Source organism: Atractosteus spatula, chromosome 6 (assembly GCF_055471065.1).
Source record: "Atractosteus spatula isolate fAtrSpa1 chromosome 6, fAtrSpa1.hap1, whole genome shotgun sequence".
Taxonomy (NCBI): domain Eukaryota; kingdom Metazoa; phylum Chordata; class Actinopteri; order Semionotiformes; family Lepisosteidae; genus Atractosteus; species Atractosteus spatula.
This window is the reverse complement of record NC_142711.1, coordinates 63,371,451-63,391,321: the sequence shown is the minus strand read 5'-3', so window position 1 is coordinate 63,391,321 and position 19,871 is coordinate 63,371,451. Positions and strand designations below refer to the sequence as shown.

Genomic DNA, 19,871 nt, shown 5'->3' with positions numbered 1-19,871 from the left:
TAATGGGGACTCCCCTCCACCACCACCAATATATAGCCCTCACCTGCATGATGCGACAGCTCCCCAGTCCTCTCCCCACACACCAGCTCTCAGTGGGGATGAGAACAGAGTGATGAAGCCAGTTCAGAGATGGGGATTATTTGGAGGCCATGATTGGTAAAGGCCAGGGGGATATTTGGACAGAATGCTGGGGTTACACCCCTACTCTTTTCGAGAAACGCCCCGAGACTTTTAATGACCACAGAGAGTCAGGACCTCAGCTTTCCGTCTCATCTGAAGGATGGTACTTTTTTACAGTATAGAGTCCCCATCACTATTCTGGGGTTTTAGGATCCACACAGCCACCTACTGGTCCCACTAACATCTCTTCCAGCAGTTTTTCCCAGTAGATCTCCCATCCAGATACTGGCCAGGCTCACACCTGCTGAACTTTAGGGGGGTGTCAGTTATGAGTCACAAGTTCATATAGCTGCTGGCAGAGAATTTACTTTCTTTGTTCAGTTGTGGAGTTTGTATTGGCACATGCAGTGCAATGCGTTTTATCACAACTGAGGTGTACTTGTAGATGTGGAGAGTTCTGGTTACATTGCAGAAGGTGAAATATTAGTAGAGCTGGAAGAAGACAACTAATTCAGTTGATTTCTCATAACACAGCTCTGTTGTTGCGGTTACTTGTCATAGTTTTGGGTTAATTTTAAAAGCTGTCCAGCGACACGCTGAGTCTAGGTTACTTCTGTGGATTCAAATGTATGGTGGTCTAAAGCTCCTAATGTGACACTAGGACATTTTTGTGACGCATCATCCACTAGGTTCCAGTTTGAAATGTAGTCACAGGGTGCTGGTGAGCTTAGCGTGTGAGTCTTCGTAAAGTATGAAACCCAGCACAGAAGCCAGGTGAAAGTGAAAGGGGATATGTCGATGTTTGTGTTCTGCACCTAGATGTTATGTGACGTTTGCATAGGAAAGCATATGGATAGATGGTTACGCCCACGGAGTATTTAATGAACAAAATCCAGGTAGATGTTTTGTATCCCTTTCAAGATGAAAATCAGCTTTTTAAGATGGCTCTTGATTTTATTTTCTTGAAAGCTATGCTGGGGTTCAATACTCCTGTCTGTGGATGATTTATGATCTTAAGGAAGAAGCCCCTATTCTGTGGTTGGATAATATCCAGCTTTAAGATGTCTTTCTGCATATTTTCTAAAGGGTTTTCAGCAGAAAGGATGCACAGCAGTCACCTGATTCACTTACTGACAGCTCTTGACCAGCTGATAGAGAGAACTTTCTGAATGACTCTTTGAGAATCTCATGTGAATCTGTCACATGTTTTGATGCAAGAAGACTTGGATTCTGTTTCCATGAAGTCTTAGCACTGGCAGCAGCTTGTTCTGCAGTGTAGTCCTGGTGGGATGGGATGTGGCCCTATCCTGGTGGCTTCTGTTAACATGAGCTGTTTTCCTCCTCAAAGATTTCTTCTCCTTTAGAAACGTACAAGCATGCTAACCTCCCTTGGGATTGCTGTCGTCTCTCTGAAATCTGTCTGCTCAGCTCGGAGGAATGTGCCATCATGTATGCTTAATATTCATGTGGGTTTCAAGCTTGCAGATTTTTTTTCTCCAAGGTCCTAGTGGTTAATTAATCCTGACGGCGTTATTTTGAGCCAAGGCCTTGTTTGCTAAGGGTAATTTTCAGTAGGTTATTTAAGTTTCCCAGTTTCTCACAGGCACACACACGCACCATGGACGGCCTTAACAGGTCTGTTACAAAGGACTCATGCCAACAGGTTCTAGGACGCCAGGAGAACTCCGATTTGCTTATCCTTTCTTTTATCGCAATGTGTTAACGGTCTTGCTTAATATAGAATGATAACAGTAGCTGTACAAGATTGACCATTTTTAAATCCACTTAAATGCAACAATGAGAACGACGGGTCTTGCTGTGCTGCTCAGGCTGGGGTTGGTGTATGCGAATGCTTGGGGGTCGTGTGGGGAAATGGCGGCAGGAGCTGGCATTGAGAAATCGAGGGGGAATGTTAGTCTAAGAACCATGCAGCAGAGAGAGCCAATTGCCTATAGTTCAGGTTAGCAGCTGAAAGCAGTGCAGTGCTTCCATACTTCAACTCCAAACTGTTCTCTTTTAGTAGAAAAGAGATGACGCTGCTCATTCTCCATTCTCTTTCCTGGCTGTCTGACTTGGGTTTTTCTGGCTTTCTGAATCTTAAACTTCGTGCCTTTTCCCGAAACTGGACAACAAACACCCCCTGCAGGCTAGCAACCCCTCTGCTGGCCACCACTGTTTCTTTTACGTTTGTTTGTTTTTCCAGATTTGTGCTGTGTTTTGCGTTTGCATGTTGTGTGTTCCTGATCTGCAGCGAGACGTTATTTGCAGGACACTGCACGTTTTCAGCAGGCGCGGCCTGTCGTGGAGCGAAACCGCTGGCCTCCTTTTGGGTTTTCGTCTGCCGCACAAGGTGGCGCCATCGCCTTGCTTTTGTGCAGCACAGGAAATCCTTCATTTTCCAATCGAAATTGGGATTTGTTTTCCACTCATACTTTAGAGCTTGGGCAACATGTCAAAATCCGATACCCAAAGAAGTTCAGATATAGATCGCGGAAATGCTCAGTGGACACCCCAGCTGGGCCAACTGCTAGCAGCCGCGGGGTTTGGAATAGTGAGCAGAACAGAGGTGTTCCGGCTGGCTGCAGATCAGATCATGGGTGCACACACATGCAACGCGTGCTAAAGCTCTCCATGCTCCTTCACGAGCTGCTCTCTGGCCGTGCTTTCAGAGCGGCAAGGATTTCTGCCTTTCCCAGCCTCCCAGTGTCTTTGTCCCCTCTCTCGGCTTGGCATTGGGGTGTAATTTTAAGCCATTCAAAGGCAAGGGAAAAGCAAACTGTGTGAGGTGTTTTGTTTCGGGGCAGCTCTGCTATCGCACTTTGCCAGTCCAAATAGCTGAAGGGCAAAAATCGCCTGCGAAAATGATGTTAATGTGCTTAAAAAGAACAGTAAATTATTCATCATAAAAGGAAATGAGGATGGCAATCAAGATTTATATGACTCTGTTAACCTGAAGAGAGGGAGCGCTGAGAAAAATTGAACTCGATGAATTGTGCTTCTAATTTATACTGTATTCGCTCAACCACCCTGTTAGACTGTGACCGCCTTTAAATCAGTTGTGGGAGTGCTAATTATTTTACCTCCTGCAGGTGGTTGTACAATACTGTTTTTGTAATTTTCTCAAATTTAAAGACGCAAAGCAGGAAGGTTCTAAACGAAACTGGAAAGTAGTTAATGGGAGTCAAGCTGAAACACAATGTTTTCGTTTCGGCCAAGACATACGAGACGACTGTGTACTAGTTATACCACGCTGATGAGACCTGATAAGGATATAACAGCTGTCCATGGCTGCTTACCAATCTGCACAAAAGGCTGGAATGAGTAAGATATATCAGCCTACTGCAATGCTGTGATTGGGTGAAGACTGAATTAATCTGCATACCCACAGTTAATACGGAAAGCAAATGCACCTTCAGTGATTTTCTGTGCAGTTCCAGTACAAGTCAATGTGTTCAGGACGAGTTTTTTCCAGGATGGCAAATTCCTTATTTAAACGGAAACAGTCGATCAAGACCGGTTTCTCAGTGACTCCGCCCAGCTGGCCAGGAGACTCGCGTCTGCGTCGTGCAAAGGGAAGTGAGAAAGAAGCATGACGCGATGGGGCAGCCGTGAGGGGGACAGCCAGCTGTTGCCTCCTGTCTGACGGAGACTGCAGGCAAGCTCTCAGGCGAGACCCGGGTGTGCAGGCCTGAGCCACTGCTGGGGGGGGGGGGGGGTGTCCGGCCCCTGCGCTATTGCCTCTGTCCCTGAAGACTGCAGATCGGAAGGGAGGCAGCGCAGCGCAGCGCAGAGCCCCTACCCCGCAGTGAAGACGGAGTGTGTGTACCTTGTTTGGACTGCACAGCGACTCTGGCTGGACTGGGGAGGGGGGGGCTACATACTGTCCGTGCGCTTCTCCACGAGGAAACGGCACATGGGCCTGGACCTCTAGGCTGAAGCTCGCCCCGAACTTTTCTTTCTTTACCCGGAGATTGAAAGCCGATTATATGACCTTTCTGGTGTGATTAGTACTACCTGTCACCGTGAGCCTGAGCTAGGACTGACACGGGGGGTCAGGAGACGGCACTGATGCAGCAGGTTAGCATGACGGCGATGCGTTCTTTTTGTAAATCGCAAAGTCATATCGCTCTGTGTTGCCTCTGCAGGGCATAAAGACCCATCTTCAAAACTTGAGGCCCGGTGCCACCCTAACGCCGGTTTCAGGGTATTAACTAACAGCGTGATCGAACCCACGTGGCATAAACAAGGAAATGACCGATCAACCGGCCAGCTTCCTGCTGCTGGCCGGACAGCCCGACCGGGACACATTAAAACAAACCCCGCTTGTATGTGTAGTAGCTGTTGCGAAGATCCCTTGTCAGACAGCTCACAGTGTTGATGGTAATGGCGAAATATGGAAAAACTGTCACCAGTCTGCTTTTCCAGTAGCCTCTGCTGCATGTGTTCATGAGTTTCATAGTTTGCATGTTCTTCAGTTTTATTTCTCTCTTCATTTTGCTTTGGTTTTTCGGATAGACTGTATTGTTTTCTTTGCGTTATTTTTTTCATGGCCATCCTGTTTTTTATTTCTTTTTTTATTTGTTTGTTCCCTTTTCTTGGTTGGATGCCTGTGTGTGTTTAATCCACTCCCTGTCCAGTCCTGGAGTTTGAACTACGGAAAGCCAAGGAGACCATTCAGGCTCTTCGTGCCAACTTGACTCAGGCAGCAGGTGGCGTACTATTATTATACTTTCACTACTTCAGTCTTTCTGCTCTGAGAACCGCTCAGGCCCCGTGCGTGTCGCGCGCCCGGGTACAAACGGCTTTCCTTCTCTTTTGCAGAGAGTGAAGTTCCTTTACAGGAACGAAAGAACTTTAAATCCAGCCCTGAAACTCAGGTGAGAGTTGTTTTGTGTGTGTGTGCAAAACCTGTTTATGGAATGTTTTGGAGATATTAGTTTTGTATATTGCTTCGTCTCCCCATGTTAATAAAAAGGGCCGTATGGAAGAAGCTGCCCAGCCAGGTTGTTGTTGGTTTCTCTGAAGGTTTTTGGATGAGACTCCACGATCAGTTAGTTCAAAGTTATGGGGATTTTTTTTTTCTGTAATGACTTTGTGTAAATGTGATTCTTTAGAGTCTGGGTCTTGAATTACATCTCGGTGTCTGAATTTCTCTCTTCTCTTGCAGGAGCCCCTCCGACCTCTTGAAAAAAGAGCACTGAACTTTTTAGTGAATGAGTATTTATTAAAGAACAACTACAAACTGTCGTCCATCACGTTTTCAGATGAAAATGATGATCAGGTACCAGCTACCATCATGTTTTTATTGCCTTCTCAGACTTTGGGGTTAGGTTGAACTTTGCGATGAACAGGCTTTGGAAAGTCATGGGACAGGAGAGTCTCAGTGAGAGCTGTAGTGATCTTTTGGCAGTGAGCAACGGCGACTGTTTTAACCATATGTACATCACTTACCTTATAATCATCTTATTTCGGCAGGAACAATGACCCAATCTGTAAAAATACTTAAATTTTCCGGAAGCACCTTCTCAAAGAAGAGTTACAATCTGGGTCCTGTCATCATATAATTCACTGCGTTTCATATGAAGCATCGAATTCCCGATTTTTCACGGGTTTCTCGTGCACGCTTTCCTCTGATTCGTGGAATTTCACTTTGCTTTTAAACGTCCGAGTTGTGTTCCTCAACTGAGAGGAAACCGCGCGTGAGAAATGGCTTATAGATCTCGCGGGACGTGGTCGCTTGGCGGGTTGTGCTGCTGTCGGAGCACTAGACGCGAAGGCTTGAATGGGCCCCTTGCTTCAGCCGCACGTTACTCCCCTGCCCCAGGAACGGCTCCGGGAAATGGAGACGGGACTGGGGCGGCGGGACTGATGCGCTGTCTGTCTCTCCGTGCCGGTGTGCAGGACTTCGAGCTGTGGGACGACGTGGGTCTGAATGTGCCGAAGCCGCCCGACCTGCTGCAGCTCTACCGCAGCTGCGGGGCGTCGCTGGCGCCCCCGAAGAGCACGGCCGATGTGGCGGTCGGGGTGGAGCCTGGCGACCTGCTGCCTCTGTCCGCCGCCGCCGAGGAGGAGCCGCTACCGCCGCCGCCCGTCGAGCAGAGACAGGTTCCTACCTTCCTCCCTCGGTCCTTCCTCCATTGTTCCGATTCCCTGCACGTTATCTGGCCCGCCCGCGGGGGGCGCTGCTGTTCTGTACTGGTTGTACGGTGGCCCGTTCGCTCGAGTGTGTTCTGAGTGTGGTTAGGCCGTACACCTTCATCTTCTGACGTGCAACGTATTTTTATATTTCTTTAATTTGAATGTTATTCTTCCTGCTGTGTTTACGTTTTGTGTTTTAATTTGCCTTTTCATTTCAGCAGTCTTCTGTGGTCCAAGAGCTGGAGCACCAGATCAGCCTCTTGAACAGCGAGAAGCAGTGTTTGGCTGAGCAAATCAAAAGCCTTCAGAGGTAGGATGTGGCTGTGATTATAGGGGCTCCAAGCTGATAAGTTTCCGTAAGAACATTGAGAGACCTACACAATGATGTAAGAAGGCAGCTGTCCTCAGATGCAGCGTTTCCTGGCTAGTAAGTGTGTGATGAAGACCAAGCTAACTTCCTGCCATTTTTTAGCATTTATGCATTCCAAAAACATTTAATTTAACCTCTATAGAGCTCAATGACTTCAAGATTGGGATTCGAAAGATTCAGTCCTGCGTGCCATGTATGCAGCTGTGTTTTTGTACTCTACGTACACCGTGATTTTTCTTCTGGAGGAATTTATGCTCAAGCTTAACTTTTCATCCATCCCAGTTTATATCACTGTGTTCATGATGCACTAATGAAGGCGAGGATATGTTAATGAAGGTAATGAAAATGCTTAATATTGCATAACCCTTTAAAGATGATTTCTTGAAAAGAACAGCACAATGTTAAATATTGCATGTTTGACATTCATTCAAAATGAATTTGTGTATGAGACTGTTTTAAAAAAATTAGAGGAATGTTTTTGTACGGATGTAGTTCGTTCAGGGGAACGCTCAACACCGCACCCTGTTCCCTGCTGCGTTGGGTGGAGTGGTCCCTGCAAAGGTGAAGGACTCCTGTGGGGCTGTGTTGTGTGTTGTGCAGTGAGCCGGCCGCGCGGGTAACCCTTTCCCTGTGTTCAGTGATATCGAGGCCCTGAAGAAGAGGAGCCTTGCTTCCCCGCTGGCCGTTCCGGAATCGGGGACGCCCAGCTTGGAGGCTGTGCCGCAGTCGGACTCCCTGGATAACGGGCAGTACCTGGACATCAGAGGTACCGAAGTTGCCAAAGGGACTGAGCAGCAGGGCCAAGTCACAAATTCCACAGTAACAAACACGACGGATACGGACTCGGGCCTGCCCGCGGCTGAAGCACAGTCCCCACGCTGCACCAAGTTAAAAGCCCAGGTGTCCCAGAGCAAAGTGCCTGTGCAGTTTGACCAGCCCAACAGGTGAGACATGGGAGTGTGCAGGAGCTGGAGGCTGATGGGGAGGCTGATGGGGAGGCTGATGGGGTCAGTCGGAGGTCGATGGGGAGACGATGGGGTCACGATGGGGTCAGTCGGAGGCTGTTGGGGGTGATGGGGTTAGTTGGAGGCTGACGGGGAGACGGTGCGATTGTCAACGATGGCTGCTCTGCACCTGAGTTTCCTACCCGTGGTGGTTTCTGCTACTGATTTTGGAGAAATGGGTACGATTTGCTCAGCCCTTTAACGTCACTGTTGTTTGTCAGACAGGTTTTGTGTACTAGGTCACTCTTTTTAAGAAAGACAGACCAACATTTCACACGTTTTAGCATAGGAACATAAAATAATTACAGGTGGGAGGAGGTCCTTTTGCCCATCCAGGTCTTTTGGCTAAATGAAGTCTCCTGGAATTGAACGCAGGGTCACCTGTTCACTAGGCATGAGCTTGAGACTGCTGATCCAAGGCAACCAGTGATTTCCTGAGCTCCTACATTAGAGCACCTCCATTTACCTGCGGTTGTCAATAGTAAAACATGCATACAAAGTTATGCAAAGAAAAGAGTTGATTTTTCCATGTTTTGGTTTTGCTGAGATGGCATGTTGTCGTGGTGACAGCTTCTGACCAAATGGCCCATCAGTCGGAGTTTGTACACCCAGCAGACACTAGAGGGCTCTGTCATGCTTCACTGAAAGACAGAGCTGCGGATTACCGGCAAGCTGCAGGTATCTAAAAGAGAATCTTGTTTACAATGAAAGTGAAATTCGACCTTATAAACATTTACATAGTGGAAGAAGAGCAGAATTTGCTGTATTAACTTTTGTAGGGAGTTAATGTTAGGTTTTTTAACTCACTTCCGTAACAATTGTTCTCTCAGTGGGGTCAGTGCTCCCAGATTCGGGAGGAGGATGAGTTGACTGTTTCAGGTGTGGGATTATGTAGCGCGCATTAACAGATGCAGACTGTCTTTGCATTCCAGAAAGCTGTCTCCTGCATTTCACCAAGCACTCTTATCCTTCTGTCGAATGTCTGCAGACAGTCGTCTTGGTTCTGAGGTAAGACCGATCTCGCGTGACTGTTATTACTACAGCTCAGTGTGTAGGAGAAGAAACCGAGCTTGTCACGTATGAATGAACTCGCGTTAATCCCAGCCTCAAAGTGAGCCGTTCATGAGCAGCCCGTGTGAAGTGTTGCGGTAGCCCTTGAAAGTGACATTGCTTGCTCCCCTCAGCGTGCCATTTAAATCCAGCCTGACTGGGAGATACAGATCTGTCCAGATTGGGCTCTTAGCTTAAAACGGAATGGTCAAAATGCCAGAAGCTAGAAGTGGACAGTAGAGCACGTCAGTCTCTCGTTCCTCCTTTGGCGCCGAGGCTGGGCTGGAGGCTGCAGCACCGCCTATCCAGTGCGCCCCCTGGTGGTGGGAGCGTCAGCGCCGGCCCTGACGACCTGTCTCTCTCCCGCGCAGGTGTCCCGTATCGCCGACAGCGAGCAGAGTGTCATGCTGATGCTGGGGCGCTGCCTGCCTCACATCGTCCCGAACGTGCTGCTAGCGAAGAGAGAGGTAACGTCAAGCCGTCCCCCCGGCAGGCGCGTGGGCCGCCTTCTTCTTGGCTTCCGTTTGCCATCTTTGGAGCCTGCGTTGATTTTTCTGTTTCACTTTGTGCTCGTTTTTCCACTGTGTGACAGTCTGTTACTTTCAATCGCCTTCTTATTTTGTGCATGCATCTCTGCTCCTAGAGAATGGTTGTGCATCTGTGCCAGGTGAGTTCAACATATCTGCATGCTGTCGCTGTCTGTGTTGTTTTCAGTGGGCTTGGTGCTTTGCTTTAATTTGCTGCCCATTTGCTCTTAAGCAGTTAAAGCTCTGAACAACCATGCTGCGCTCTGCTTTTATTAGGACCGAACTCCACTTCTGCTTGACATGCACACTCACACTTGGGCCCAAATGCTTTTATTTTTGATAATGAGACATAACAGATTTATTTAAGTATCTAATCATAGTCAAGTTAAAACATTAAACACTAAATCATTAGGTAAGTAATTGCACCTTAAGTATAACAAGAAAATATAATGTATTAATATCTCTATACGCCTTTAACATCCATGTCTTTGGATTTTAGCAAACTGGTTGAATATGCAGCTTAGTACTTAACAAGTCAGACATATTTAATTGACATTTAGCAGAGAATAATTGCTGGAATTTCAGTCAAATGCATTTAGGAATACACTTTTGGAAATGTGTCCTGTTCTGGGTGCTATGTGCAGTTTATCAGAAAGAATTCACAGCTGAATTCTGGCAAGGTAATGCAGAGTAATAACCTAGGGCTAATACTTAAATCATCAGTTGACCGTTTGGCTGCATAGCAATGGAGTTACTGAACACCAAGTACAAGTCGCCTCCTGTGTTCTAGTTTTCTGCTGCATATTCGCCCCTGTTAACATTGCTCACCAACGACTTCCTTTAAGGATTCCTACTAGATGTCTTAAGCGACAGCTTTGCGTTACTGTTTTATTATTTATTCTTAGCAGGAGTAAGAAGAATGGGAGCCCAAACAGTATACCTGTATTTTTGGCTACGTCTTCACTGGAATGTAATTATTGGGCTAAAAGGAGTAAATAAAGCTCTGGAAGAGTGGCCCTGAGGCACTAGGGCCGTGAACCTGTTAGCACTGGCCTGGCAAAGCAGCAACAGAGGCTTGCTTAGAAGCACTTTGTTTGCTCATTTAATTGTAATTACTGTAAATGAAGACTTTTTACAGCAACTCTGGTGTTTTTTCAGTTAGCTAGCAGGTCTTCCTGAGAAATGTTACTTCTTCTCAAATAAATTTACCTTTCTTTACATTCCAGGCTGTAAAAAACATTCCTCCTGTGATCAGTGACAAGACTGCCACTTGCTTTCTGATCTAACTGTGCATGACGGCTCCAATTAAGCGCTAAAGAAAAAAGAAACGTTTATTCAGCAGAGTTTATAAGAGCTTTTGCAGACAGGAGTGAGGGTTATGTTATGCCGTTTATTAAAAAGCTTGAAAATCCCAAGGAGGACGCAGGAGCTGTGATAACCACAGGTGACCGTGCACAGCAAGCCGAGCCATTTCTGAAACTCGCACGATGCACTAGGAGCGCGTTTGTGTTCACGTGGTTTTTTCAACACTAGAGCTGAGCATCACAGTTGATGTAAAAGACTCCTTTGTTTTTCCAGTACTAGTGGCTTTGAGTATTTTACTGATACATTAGTATTTGCTGTACTGTATATTGTGACGGGGTGCAAGTTGGAAAGGTCAGCTCAACTTTTTTGGGTGTGATCTTCCCCTAGGATGTTAACGCACTGGTAGAAAATAAGGTAATTGAATATAAATGCTGTTGCCTTTGGCAAGGAGGAGAAAACCAGCATGGCTTTGATTGTGAAAATTACAGTCAAAAATTGTGGCCTTGGGTATTCTAATGTTCTTATGGCCCACAAACTTACAAAGCCCTCTCGGGCTATTGTAGAGCTAACGTTCCCTGGTGTTCCGGAATTTCTTCATCGCAGTTGCTTTTAGTAATAAAGGTATATGATTCAAGAGAGAAAATTAGCCTTTTCTAAAATCGTCAGTATTTTACTGATTTGCTTTGTCATTTGAATGGTCTCTCTTGGTTTCTTTGCTTTTAAATGACACCACAGTCGGTGGGATGTGACTGGCACGAAGATATCACCTTCAGGAGGCAAGAAACGATTTCTTCCAATAGAGGTGAAGATCTTTAAACTGTGTGTGAGTCTCTGCTGGGCAAGAGATTCATGCCCATGTCCTAAACTGCCTTTCTTTGCTTCATATAGAGGAAATAGAGGGTGTTCTTATAAAGGAGAGTTATTGAACGGCTCATAAATGTAATCTTTCTATGCTAAGTTGACACATTTTAATTAAGAATTAGAGACAGATTTTGGATAACATATTATGAACAGTAAGATAACGTGAAAGTTGAGATCCTAAATGGAGTTTGTCTGCAGAACCAGTTAATACATTACTAAAGCAAGATCTGCACCTGTCCTGAATGTACCCTTCAGGCGTGAGTAGATAGCTCAGATGTTTTGACTCACTTGAGAAGAACAAAACAGTATACAGAAAGCCTTCTCCAGCGCTGAAAATTTGCATGGCACTGTTTTGCTTTTTGGTACAAGTGACAGTTTTAATGGGAGCTTGGAATTGCTCCAGACCTTAAAGAAAAACAGCCTTTTTGAATGAAAGAAACTTCCTCATTCCTGATCATCACATGCAATATAAGCACACAGTGGGTGCTATTTGCTGTAGTGATTATTTTTGAGCTGTTTACTTTTGATAACTACCGTGGTGCTTAAAGTGGTCTCGTAAGTTGCACCCATTGAGCTTTAGCCAGTGTGTGTTTGGGGGGGAAAAACTTGGAGCTCAGATTGTTTTTTTCTGATCAGTTGTCTGCAGGAACAAAGGGTCTCCGTAAGAAATCGAATAACCTTATTGAATACGACTGACCACCTTCACATTTAATTTACGGCAGACTATTTCTTCTGCTCTGCGGACTTCAGGGTTTTTCCCCTACTGTGCTGAAATAGTGGGGTTTAGTGCAGGTGTCCAGCCTGCGCTGTTAAAGATGGGGAATTCTGTAGCAACGGGTCACGCACGACTCTACGGTGTCACATTACACTCGTGTCAGAGCGCTCAGGAAATTAATAGAGTAACAGCATGTGATAAGGTATCTTTAGGTTTTCAGAAGACTTTTGATCAAGTTCCTCATTAAAGGTTAATTATTAAAATCCGGCAGTTGGCCTTCAAGGCGGTGCATTTCTCTGGATTAAGAGCTGGTTAATGTATAGCTCAGATTGGAGTGGGGTCACTAGATGGTTAGAGGGGAGTTTTTTACAGAGGGTGGTAACAAGTGGCCTAGTAAAGTTCTCGCTGGCATTCTGGCTTCCGGTAATGGCCAAACAAGCTTGATGGGCTCAGGAGCCTCCTCGTTTGCAATGTCTGTTCCTGCGTCCCATCGTGCACTGTAAAAATAATCAGATTCGCAAGATGTTCGTTCTCTTTGAGAATTCTTAAGGAATCCTGTACTGAAAGATCGGGCCTGACGCCTTCTGAGAAATCCAACACTGTATACCGGAGAATTTTTTTTTTAAAAGTCGAGATGTTGACCCTGTGCTGGGAGTCTCTGTGTGCTTTGTGTTTTGTTCTACTTTTTTTTTTCCAGATCTACAGAAGAGTCTGTAGAAATAAATAGGCGCTCGATATGTTGGTTAGATAATTGACCGCCTAGAAAAAAAGGGTGACATCTTGTAATAGCAACCCATCCTCATGGCCAAGTCCCTGTCACGCCGACTGACAAGCATGACCTTTGACAACTGTTACGAAAATAAAACAGAATTGCTAATCTTTTCTCAGATTGTGTCCCATATCTCTTTATCTGGACTATAAAAGTCTCAAGTTGTAAAGCATTTTTTCCCCATTATAAGCATATAAAAGTATGATTTAACCCTTATTTCATCTGTTACAGCCGACATTTTATAGTTTAGAGCAATGATACAGACGGCTCTGTCAGCTTGCGTGTTCTGGGCGTGAGGTGCACTCCATGAAGAAACTGAAATTGAAATAGTCTATGACGTATGGAATTAGACGCTTTGTTCATATCTTTCCAGGTCCCATTCCACTTTTCAACTAGCCCCGGGTGTTCGCCTTGGTCCCTCTCACAAATGAAGTCGGCTGCATGAGGTGCTGATATTCCAGACCTATTAATAATTCGATATTGTTGACTGGCTACATGTGTATTAGGTTTAAAAATCCCCTCTGTTGCGATACTATTAGGCGAATAAATCTTTGTTCCTAACAGTTTTTAATTTAATTTTTTTTGCGGGGGGGGGTTAAGATTAATCTGCGTGTACAAAAAGGAAAAGGGTTGGAAAGGAAAAGCACAGTAAGGGAAGCCCTGGTTTGGGGCGTTGTTGTGGTTTGGGTACGGAGACCGGCCCCTGTCCACGCATTGCTTGGCAGAAGCTGGGGAGTGGGTGGGGCTCAGGGCGTTTGCCTTGGGGAACGCGGCGGCTGTACCCCCAAACGAGATACTGCACCCCAAGTGGCTCCAGCAAGCCAGCCAGCAGATACTGATACCAAGACAACCGTCACCCCGATAACTTTGCTTTGGACAAAAGCTCAGAGGGAAACAAATTCTCTGCAGTGGCCCAGGCTCAGCGGCCTGATTCCTCAGAGCGCCGGTGTCTGTCTCGCACAGGTAGCCAGTGACGGTCAGTATAAAGGGAGAGGCCAGACTATCGGCCTTGTGCCGTTTAGACGCACCGAGCCAGAGTACAGCGCGGCCGGCTCTCAAGCCGGCTCATCCTTTGCCCCTCTGCGCCTGGCCGGCTGGGAGCCAGTGGACACAGCTCCTCTGAAACCAGACACCTCTCTGGGAGCAGCCGCCAAAGTAAACAGCCTGGCAGGAGGCTTCCTCTGGAAGGTGTCCTCGTGGGGACGGTCTGGCTACAATAGCGCCTCTGTCCGCGCGCCCCTGGCATGCCGAGCTCCAGTTTAAAGCCACTTCCCCTCGGCAGTTTGGTGCCATTTCAGTTTTTGAATTGACCCGAGGGGTCAGGGCGAGAATAATGCAGCCCTTTCAGACCCGGGCAGGTGGGTTCCTCCTGAGTGCTCCCTGCAATGGGTAAACAAGAAGAGCTGGCATGAAGCTGTCAGCAGCCTGAATGATTTGTGTTTGCTCTCGCGCTGCTCATTCTAATACTTCTCCCTGGGCCTTGTTTTGAAACGGGTTACCATCTTCCTGGAGTGCGCCACAGCTGGAGTCTGACTGCAGTCTGGATACTGAGCCCGTCCTGTCTTCGTTTGCCATGTTTCTGTTGCGTCTGGTGATAATCATGCTTTGTTGCTGCGAAGTTTGAAAAACGCAGCTGTCTGGCTCGTTGCCACTCTGCATTACGCAATGATTGCAGTGTTTCTAAGGAAAAGATTGATCAGTCTTTTAGCTGCAGGGCACTACTCTGCAACGGGCAGATAAGCATCCAATTTCAGTGTTGAAGCACCAGTAGGACTGAACGCCGTCCTTATTGCAGGGGTGAGGACGCCAAATGGAGCTGGTTTTAGGATTAATGAGTCGGTCCCGTCTCGCGATGAGATTACCGAATGTAAAATTCAAAAGCCAGTCCCAGACTTCTCCACTTGTTGTACCCTCTTCCTTAGTTATTCTTTCTGATAAAAGCAGCTTTAAGAAAAGTTCTTGTCTTATACGGCAGGTCCTCCACTTGTTTTTCCTTTGGTTAAATGTGCGCTGTAAGAATCCAACTTATAGTTGTTTTATTATTATAGACTTTATCATTAATTCTATTTGTTGTTATAATAAATGCATTCTAGGCAGAATCATGCTTATGCTCTGTCACGAAGCGCGAAGCAATGTCTGGGTCTGGGGGAGTTTGACACCTGATAGTACTGTATGAGCAGGTTAGGGAATTCGCATCTGCAAATAGTGTCTCTCGCTGGAGTTGCAGCGGGAGGTCAGAGGTGGCTCTGTGGCTCAGGGTCTGCGCCTGTGGCTGGAAGGTTGCCGGTTTGTATCCTGCGGCCGGCAGAGGAATCCTACTCCGTTGGGCCCCTGAGCAAAGCCCTTAACCCCAACTGCTCCAGGGGCGCCGTATCGATGGCTGACACTGGAGAGCAAGCTGGGGTCTGCGAAAAGACAAAAGGCACACTCTCTCGCACCCTTGCACACTTAATGTTTTTCCTGACATGGTGAAACCCCACAGGAGGGCTGTGTCAGCGATGGGCAGGTTAGGTCATGCTGTGAAGCATTGCGAAACTCTCGTGATCCGCTTTCACGCTCGTTGTGTTCTCGGCCCAGCTCTTAAATACAATGTAGTCCTGTCTGGTCCGCTGGGCTTCTTTGTGCTCTGGGAAAGTTGCCCTTTGGTTCAGCCTGTGCCGTCGGCACACGCGATTCCCCCGGCCGGCCTGGGCAAACAGCGGCTTTCTTTTTTTGTGTTTGTGTTCTCTTTTTTGGGGGGAGACAGGAGCTCTCGCATAAATTGAACATGTGATTCAGGGGCTGCTCCCAGTCGTTTCCGTAAAGGGCTAGCCCTTCTCTGGCCCCTTCTTTCGCACGGGAGAGGTGAGGATTGTGCGGACGTCCTCCAAAGTACCAACGTGTGAGGCCGTCCTCCGCTTCGGCGCAGAGCCGCTTGAGCACCATCGGAGCATGGGGGCGGACGCCGCCCGGCCGCACGCTGCTGGCCCAGTGCTGCACGAGCAGCCTGCCCGGGCAAGCACTGCGCTCTCCAGAGGGGGGAAAGTACCGCTGCAGTCGTACAGAGAGAATTAAACAGCCGAATCGCTGAAATTCACACAGACATTCTTACGGCTTCTTTAACGTTTCTTGCGTTTTGCTTCCCCCTCCTCTACCCCCTGTAAAACGGAGCCACTTACATTTGAGATAAAAAATAGGAAGAAAATGCATGGCATGCGGGATGCTGTCTGAATAAGCAGGCAGGTTCGGGAATACCGGACAGATTTTAACACAATGTACTCAATATAAAACAGAACAATATAAAATATAATAGGTAGGGTGCAAGGTGCACTGCACAGGAAAGAGCTAATGTATTGTGGAGATGTCAGAAACTGACATTCCCAGCAATGAATGTTCTAGAAATACTGCTGAGCCTTATATTCACGTTTTGGCTCTGACTACTGGTTTGGTAATTGTGGGTCCAGATCCTGGTGCTTAATTGGCAATCTCTCATCTGTCCACCCAGCTGTTAAAACCCAGAAAGTGTCACTTCTTTCCCTTCTCATAGCAAAGACAGTAATATAAAAACTGGAACAACAGAACGTCATGACCAGTGGCTTAGCTTACTGACACAACATGCATCCCTTGAAAAGCTTACCTGCTCTTTGACATGACATGAGTGAATTCCGATCCGTGTGCTTGGAATCACTTACCTTCACTGGGAGGGTGTCCAGCCCCTGCTTCCCACACTTTCCCAGATGTTGCAAGAGGTGCTGGTTCATAATGTGTGTTCCGCTGTTTCTCCCTAGCTATGACTATTGTCTTCTGTGTGAAATCGTACGTCTACCCCTTTTATGTTGTATGTGTTTAATAAACAGATAAAAGCAGCTGGTGGTTGTTCTTCCTCCCCTCCTGCTCTGAGTCCCATGATGCTCCCCTTCTCCACTCCCAGCATTCCCCGCAGAGCTGGCTCTGAGTGTTAGCTTCCCTCCAGGCCTCTGCCTTGTGCGCTCACGGCGTCTCCCGTCCACAGGAGCTGATCCCCCTCATTCTGTGCACGGCCTGCCTGCACCCCGAGTCCAAGGAGAGAGATCAGCTGCTGCACATCCTCTTCAACCTCATCAAGAGACCGGATGATGAGCAGAGGTGAGGGGGCTGGCCGTGCAGGTGCACACCCAGCTGGAAGCGGGCTGTCAGACGAGCTGCACAGAGACCGTGCCGGTTTGATTGTAAGCGCTGACTCCGGAGAGTCGAGCGGTTTCTGAGTCAGTTGCTCTGGTTTTCGCGTGTGGGTCTGAATTTTGTTCCTCACAGTCTTTGACTTGAGGAGGCAAGGGGGCAGCTGGGTGTGTGTGTGGGGGGGCTCCTCTGCTGCAGGGTGCCGGGTTCGATTCCCGCGCTGGGTGGCTGTCTGTGTGGAGTCTGCATGTGTGCTGTAAGCACAGGCGGCTCCCTGTGTAGACTGGCTGCTCTGAACTGTTGCCCTGCAGAGGAGTGGACGCGTGCCTCCCTCCCCTGCGGCTCAGCACAGACAAGAGTGTCCGCTCCTGTGCCGTTCCGTGCTACTGAGTGTTTTACAAGCGCCACCTCCTTCAATTCCCCAGGGAATATCGTTTTTGAATTTCATTTCAAGGAATGCTTAGTGGCATGAATAAACGTGACTCTCCCGTTTTCTGGTATTCACATAATAATGAATTAACACCCACAGAAGGGTCCACAGCCAAAACTTCTCTTCTTTTTTTTCCTTTTCTTTTCGGTGTGGAATAAACCTTTACTTGTTCAATTAATTATGACAGCTGCGACTTTGCTCTGTGCAGTGCCACCAGGATCACGGTTTATAGCCTTCCTAGACGTTCTCAAGTGAGACCGCTGCTGTGCAGTGTTCTGTTGTGTGGTCTGGGGGGCACTGTGCCCATCTCGCTGACTCCGGCTCCCGCTCTGTCCTCAGGCAGATGATTCTCACCGGCTGCGTGGCGTTCGCCCGACACGTGGGTCCCACGCGGGTGGAAGCAGAGCTCCTCCCGCAGTGCTGGGAGCAAGTAAGGCCGCTTCTCCGCCGTGACGCCTGGGGGCCTCTGGGTGCTCCAGCCCGTGGAGCTCTCGGGAGCTGCGTTCGTGTTCCGTGGCGCACCCTGAGGTGGCGTGTCGCTCTGCGTCCTCGCAGCTGCAGGGTGCTGGGGTCTGTTCAGGACAGGGAGGGGAGGGGTCCCCAAGTCTGGATGTTCTCCCCTTATCTGTGTGGGTTCCTCCCTTAAGACATAGCGACGCGCGAGGAAGGTGTCGTGCGTTTTAGATGTGTGCACAGTACAGGCACCTCTACCACCAAATAATGTCCGTCCGTAAATGGTTGAAAAGGCTCAGATTTACCCAACTGGGAACATGAAGAGTAGCTCAGATCAGTGGGACACAATTACAATAGTCATGGGTCACAGTCCAACACCTTCCTTCCAGTCCGGTGGAAAATGGAGTTGTGTGTGTCCAAGTAAGAAGCTACAGCTTGGAGCTCGTGGGCTAATGATGTTCAAGACCACACAGAGGTTAAGCGGTTTATCCTGTTTTCTGAGTGAAAGGGGGAGTAGGGAGTTGGCAATTGAGGACAGATCTCATGCTGGCTGTGATCCAGGTCACCGAGTCAGGATGCTTTGTTCAAGGTAGAGAATAAATATAAAATGTGAAGGTTTCCTTTTTCATTCAATCGATACAGTAATCGTATTAAACAACCTGTTATCCAGTGATAAAACTATTGATTTTAAAATAGATTTAAAAAAGAGGAATGTAATTGCTTTGTGTTTCCCATTTTCCTTACAAAGAAACCTTCTGTTCAGACTCTAAACTTTGTAGAAAGTGAGCTGGTCGCAAGTTAATATTAAACGTGATGTTTGATTTAGAGAAGTTTTGTTTTTTTATTAATTTTTCCTTTGTTAGTTTTTTAAACATGTTATTTCTACACACCAGAACATAATATGAATTAAAATCCCTGTAGCAGCATAAGAATTGCTTTAGCCACCTGGTTAAACACCTACCCAAATGTAGGTGTGCCAGGTGTTTTTTTAACAAGTTTTAGTTCCTGTGGAAATTTCTTGCTAGGAAAATTTCTTGCTAGGAACAATAACTACCTGCCAGACTTTATAATAAAACATCAGTAGGCAACCACTGAAAATTACTTGAAATAAGGCATATGTCTATATATTTCTTAAGTTTTAATCCCAGCAAAACGTATGACTGTACATTTTTTAATTCACCTTCAAAAGTGTTCTGTTGCAAATTATTCTGGACCCTCTAGCACAGTGGTTCTCAAACTGTGGTACGCGTACCTGCAGTGGTACGTGGAGTGCCGCCAGGTGGTACGCCAAATGACCCTGGAACTGTGTTGTGTGCGCTGAAAAATTGGGAAGGGTTTTCATATTTTGTATTTTAAGACGTGTCGAATACGCAGCCTACGTACTATGATACAGCGCGCGCTAATACTTCAGTGGGCACAAGAGATACTCTGTAATTCTATACCACTCTATAGAAATGCGTGCTACGGATGCAAGTGACCAATTGTATTTAAAAAAAGCTACTGTATCTCCAGCAAATAGGGAGGTAAGAGAATGTGCGTGATTTTGGAACAATGCCAACGTTGTAAACACAGGAATGCATAGAAATACGTGCTACGAATGCTGGTAATCTTGTGAGCACAGGAAAGCGTGATAGATAACAGAAAAATATTTAAGAACTGTTCTAAGTTAGTTTGAGAAAAATACACCGAGCGTCTCTGTGTTTCGCTCCCATGCGCATGAAATAAAAACTTAAATACAGAAATAAAAACGGAAACGCAGGAAAATGCAAACTTGCGGATTGCTAGAGCAGGTAAGCCACACTATTAGGTGTGGAGAAAAAGGTGCAGAACAGCTCGACCTGCTGCCCCCCCCGAAAGACACAGTCATTAATAGAATTATTGAAATGAAGTATTATATCGAAAGTACGCTGATAGAGCGCCTTAAGATGAGCAGATGTTTTTCACTGCAATTAGATGAGTCTGTAGTCGATTTGGCCAATTTGCTCGTTTACG

The 19,871-nt window shown here is 46.9% G+C and overlaps 1 protein-coding gene across 5 annotated transcripts in view; it reads left to right on the top strand.

Annotated features, from left to right (window-relative positions):
* The window catches only part of relch (RAB11 binding and LisH domain, coiled-coil and HEAT repeat containing), a 48,791-nt gene that overhangs the window by 11,782 nt on the left and 17,138 nt on the right, over positions 1–19,871 (top strand). For 2 of the 5 annotated variants that reach the window (XM_088918872.1, XM_088918876.1), the window contains exons 3-12: positions 4,758–4,829; positions 4,942–4,997; positions 5,288–5,401; positions 6,022–6,225; positions 6,477–6,568; positions 7,267–7,572; positions 8,547–8,640; positions 9,054–9,149; positions 16,851–16,963; positions 17,766–17,856. In XM_088918872.1, the coding sequence (XP_088774998.1) occupies positions 4,758–4,829; positions 4,942–4,997; positions 5,288–5,401; positions 6,022–6,225; positions 6,477–6,568; positions 7,267–7,572; positions 8,547–8,640; positions 9,054–9,149; positions 16,851–16,963; positions 17,766–17,856 (1,238 nt within the window). The remainder of the gene's footprint in view (positions 1–4,757; positions 4,830–4,941; positions 4,998–5,287; positions 5,402–6,021; positions 6,226–6,476; positions 6,569–7,266; positions 7,573–8,546; positions 8,641–9,053; positions 9,150–16,850; positions 16,964–17,765; positions 17,857–19,871) is intronic. The other 3 variants (XM_088918874.1, XM_088918873.1, XM_088918875.1) reach the window with 3 other exon arrangements.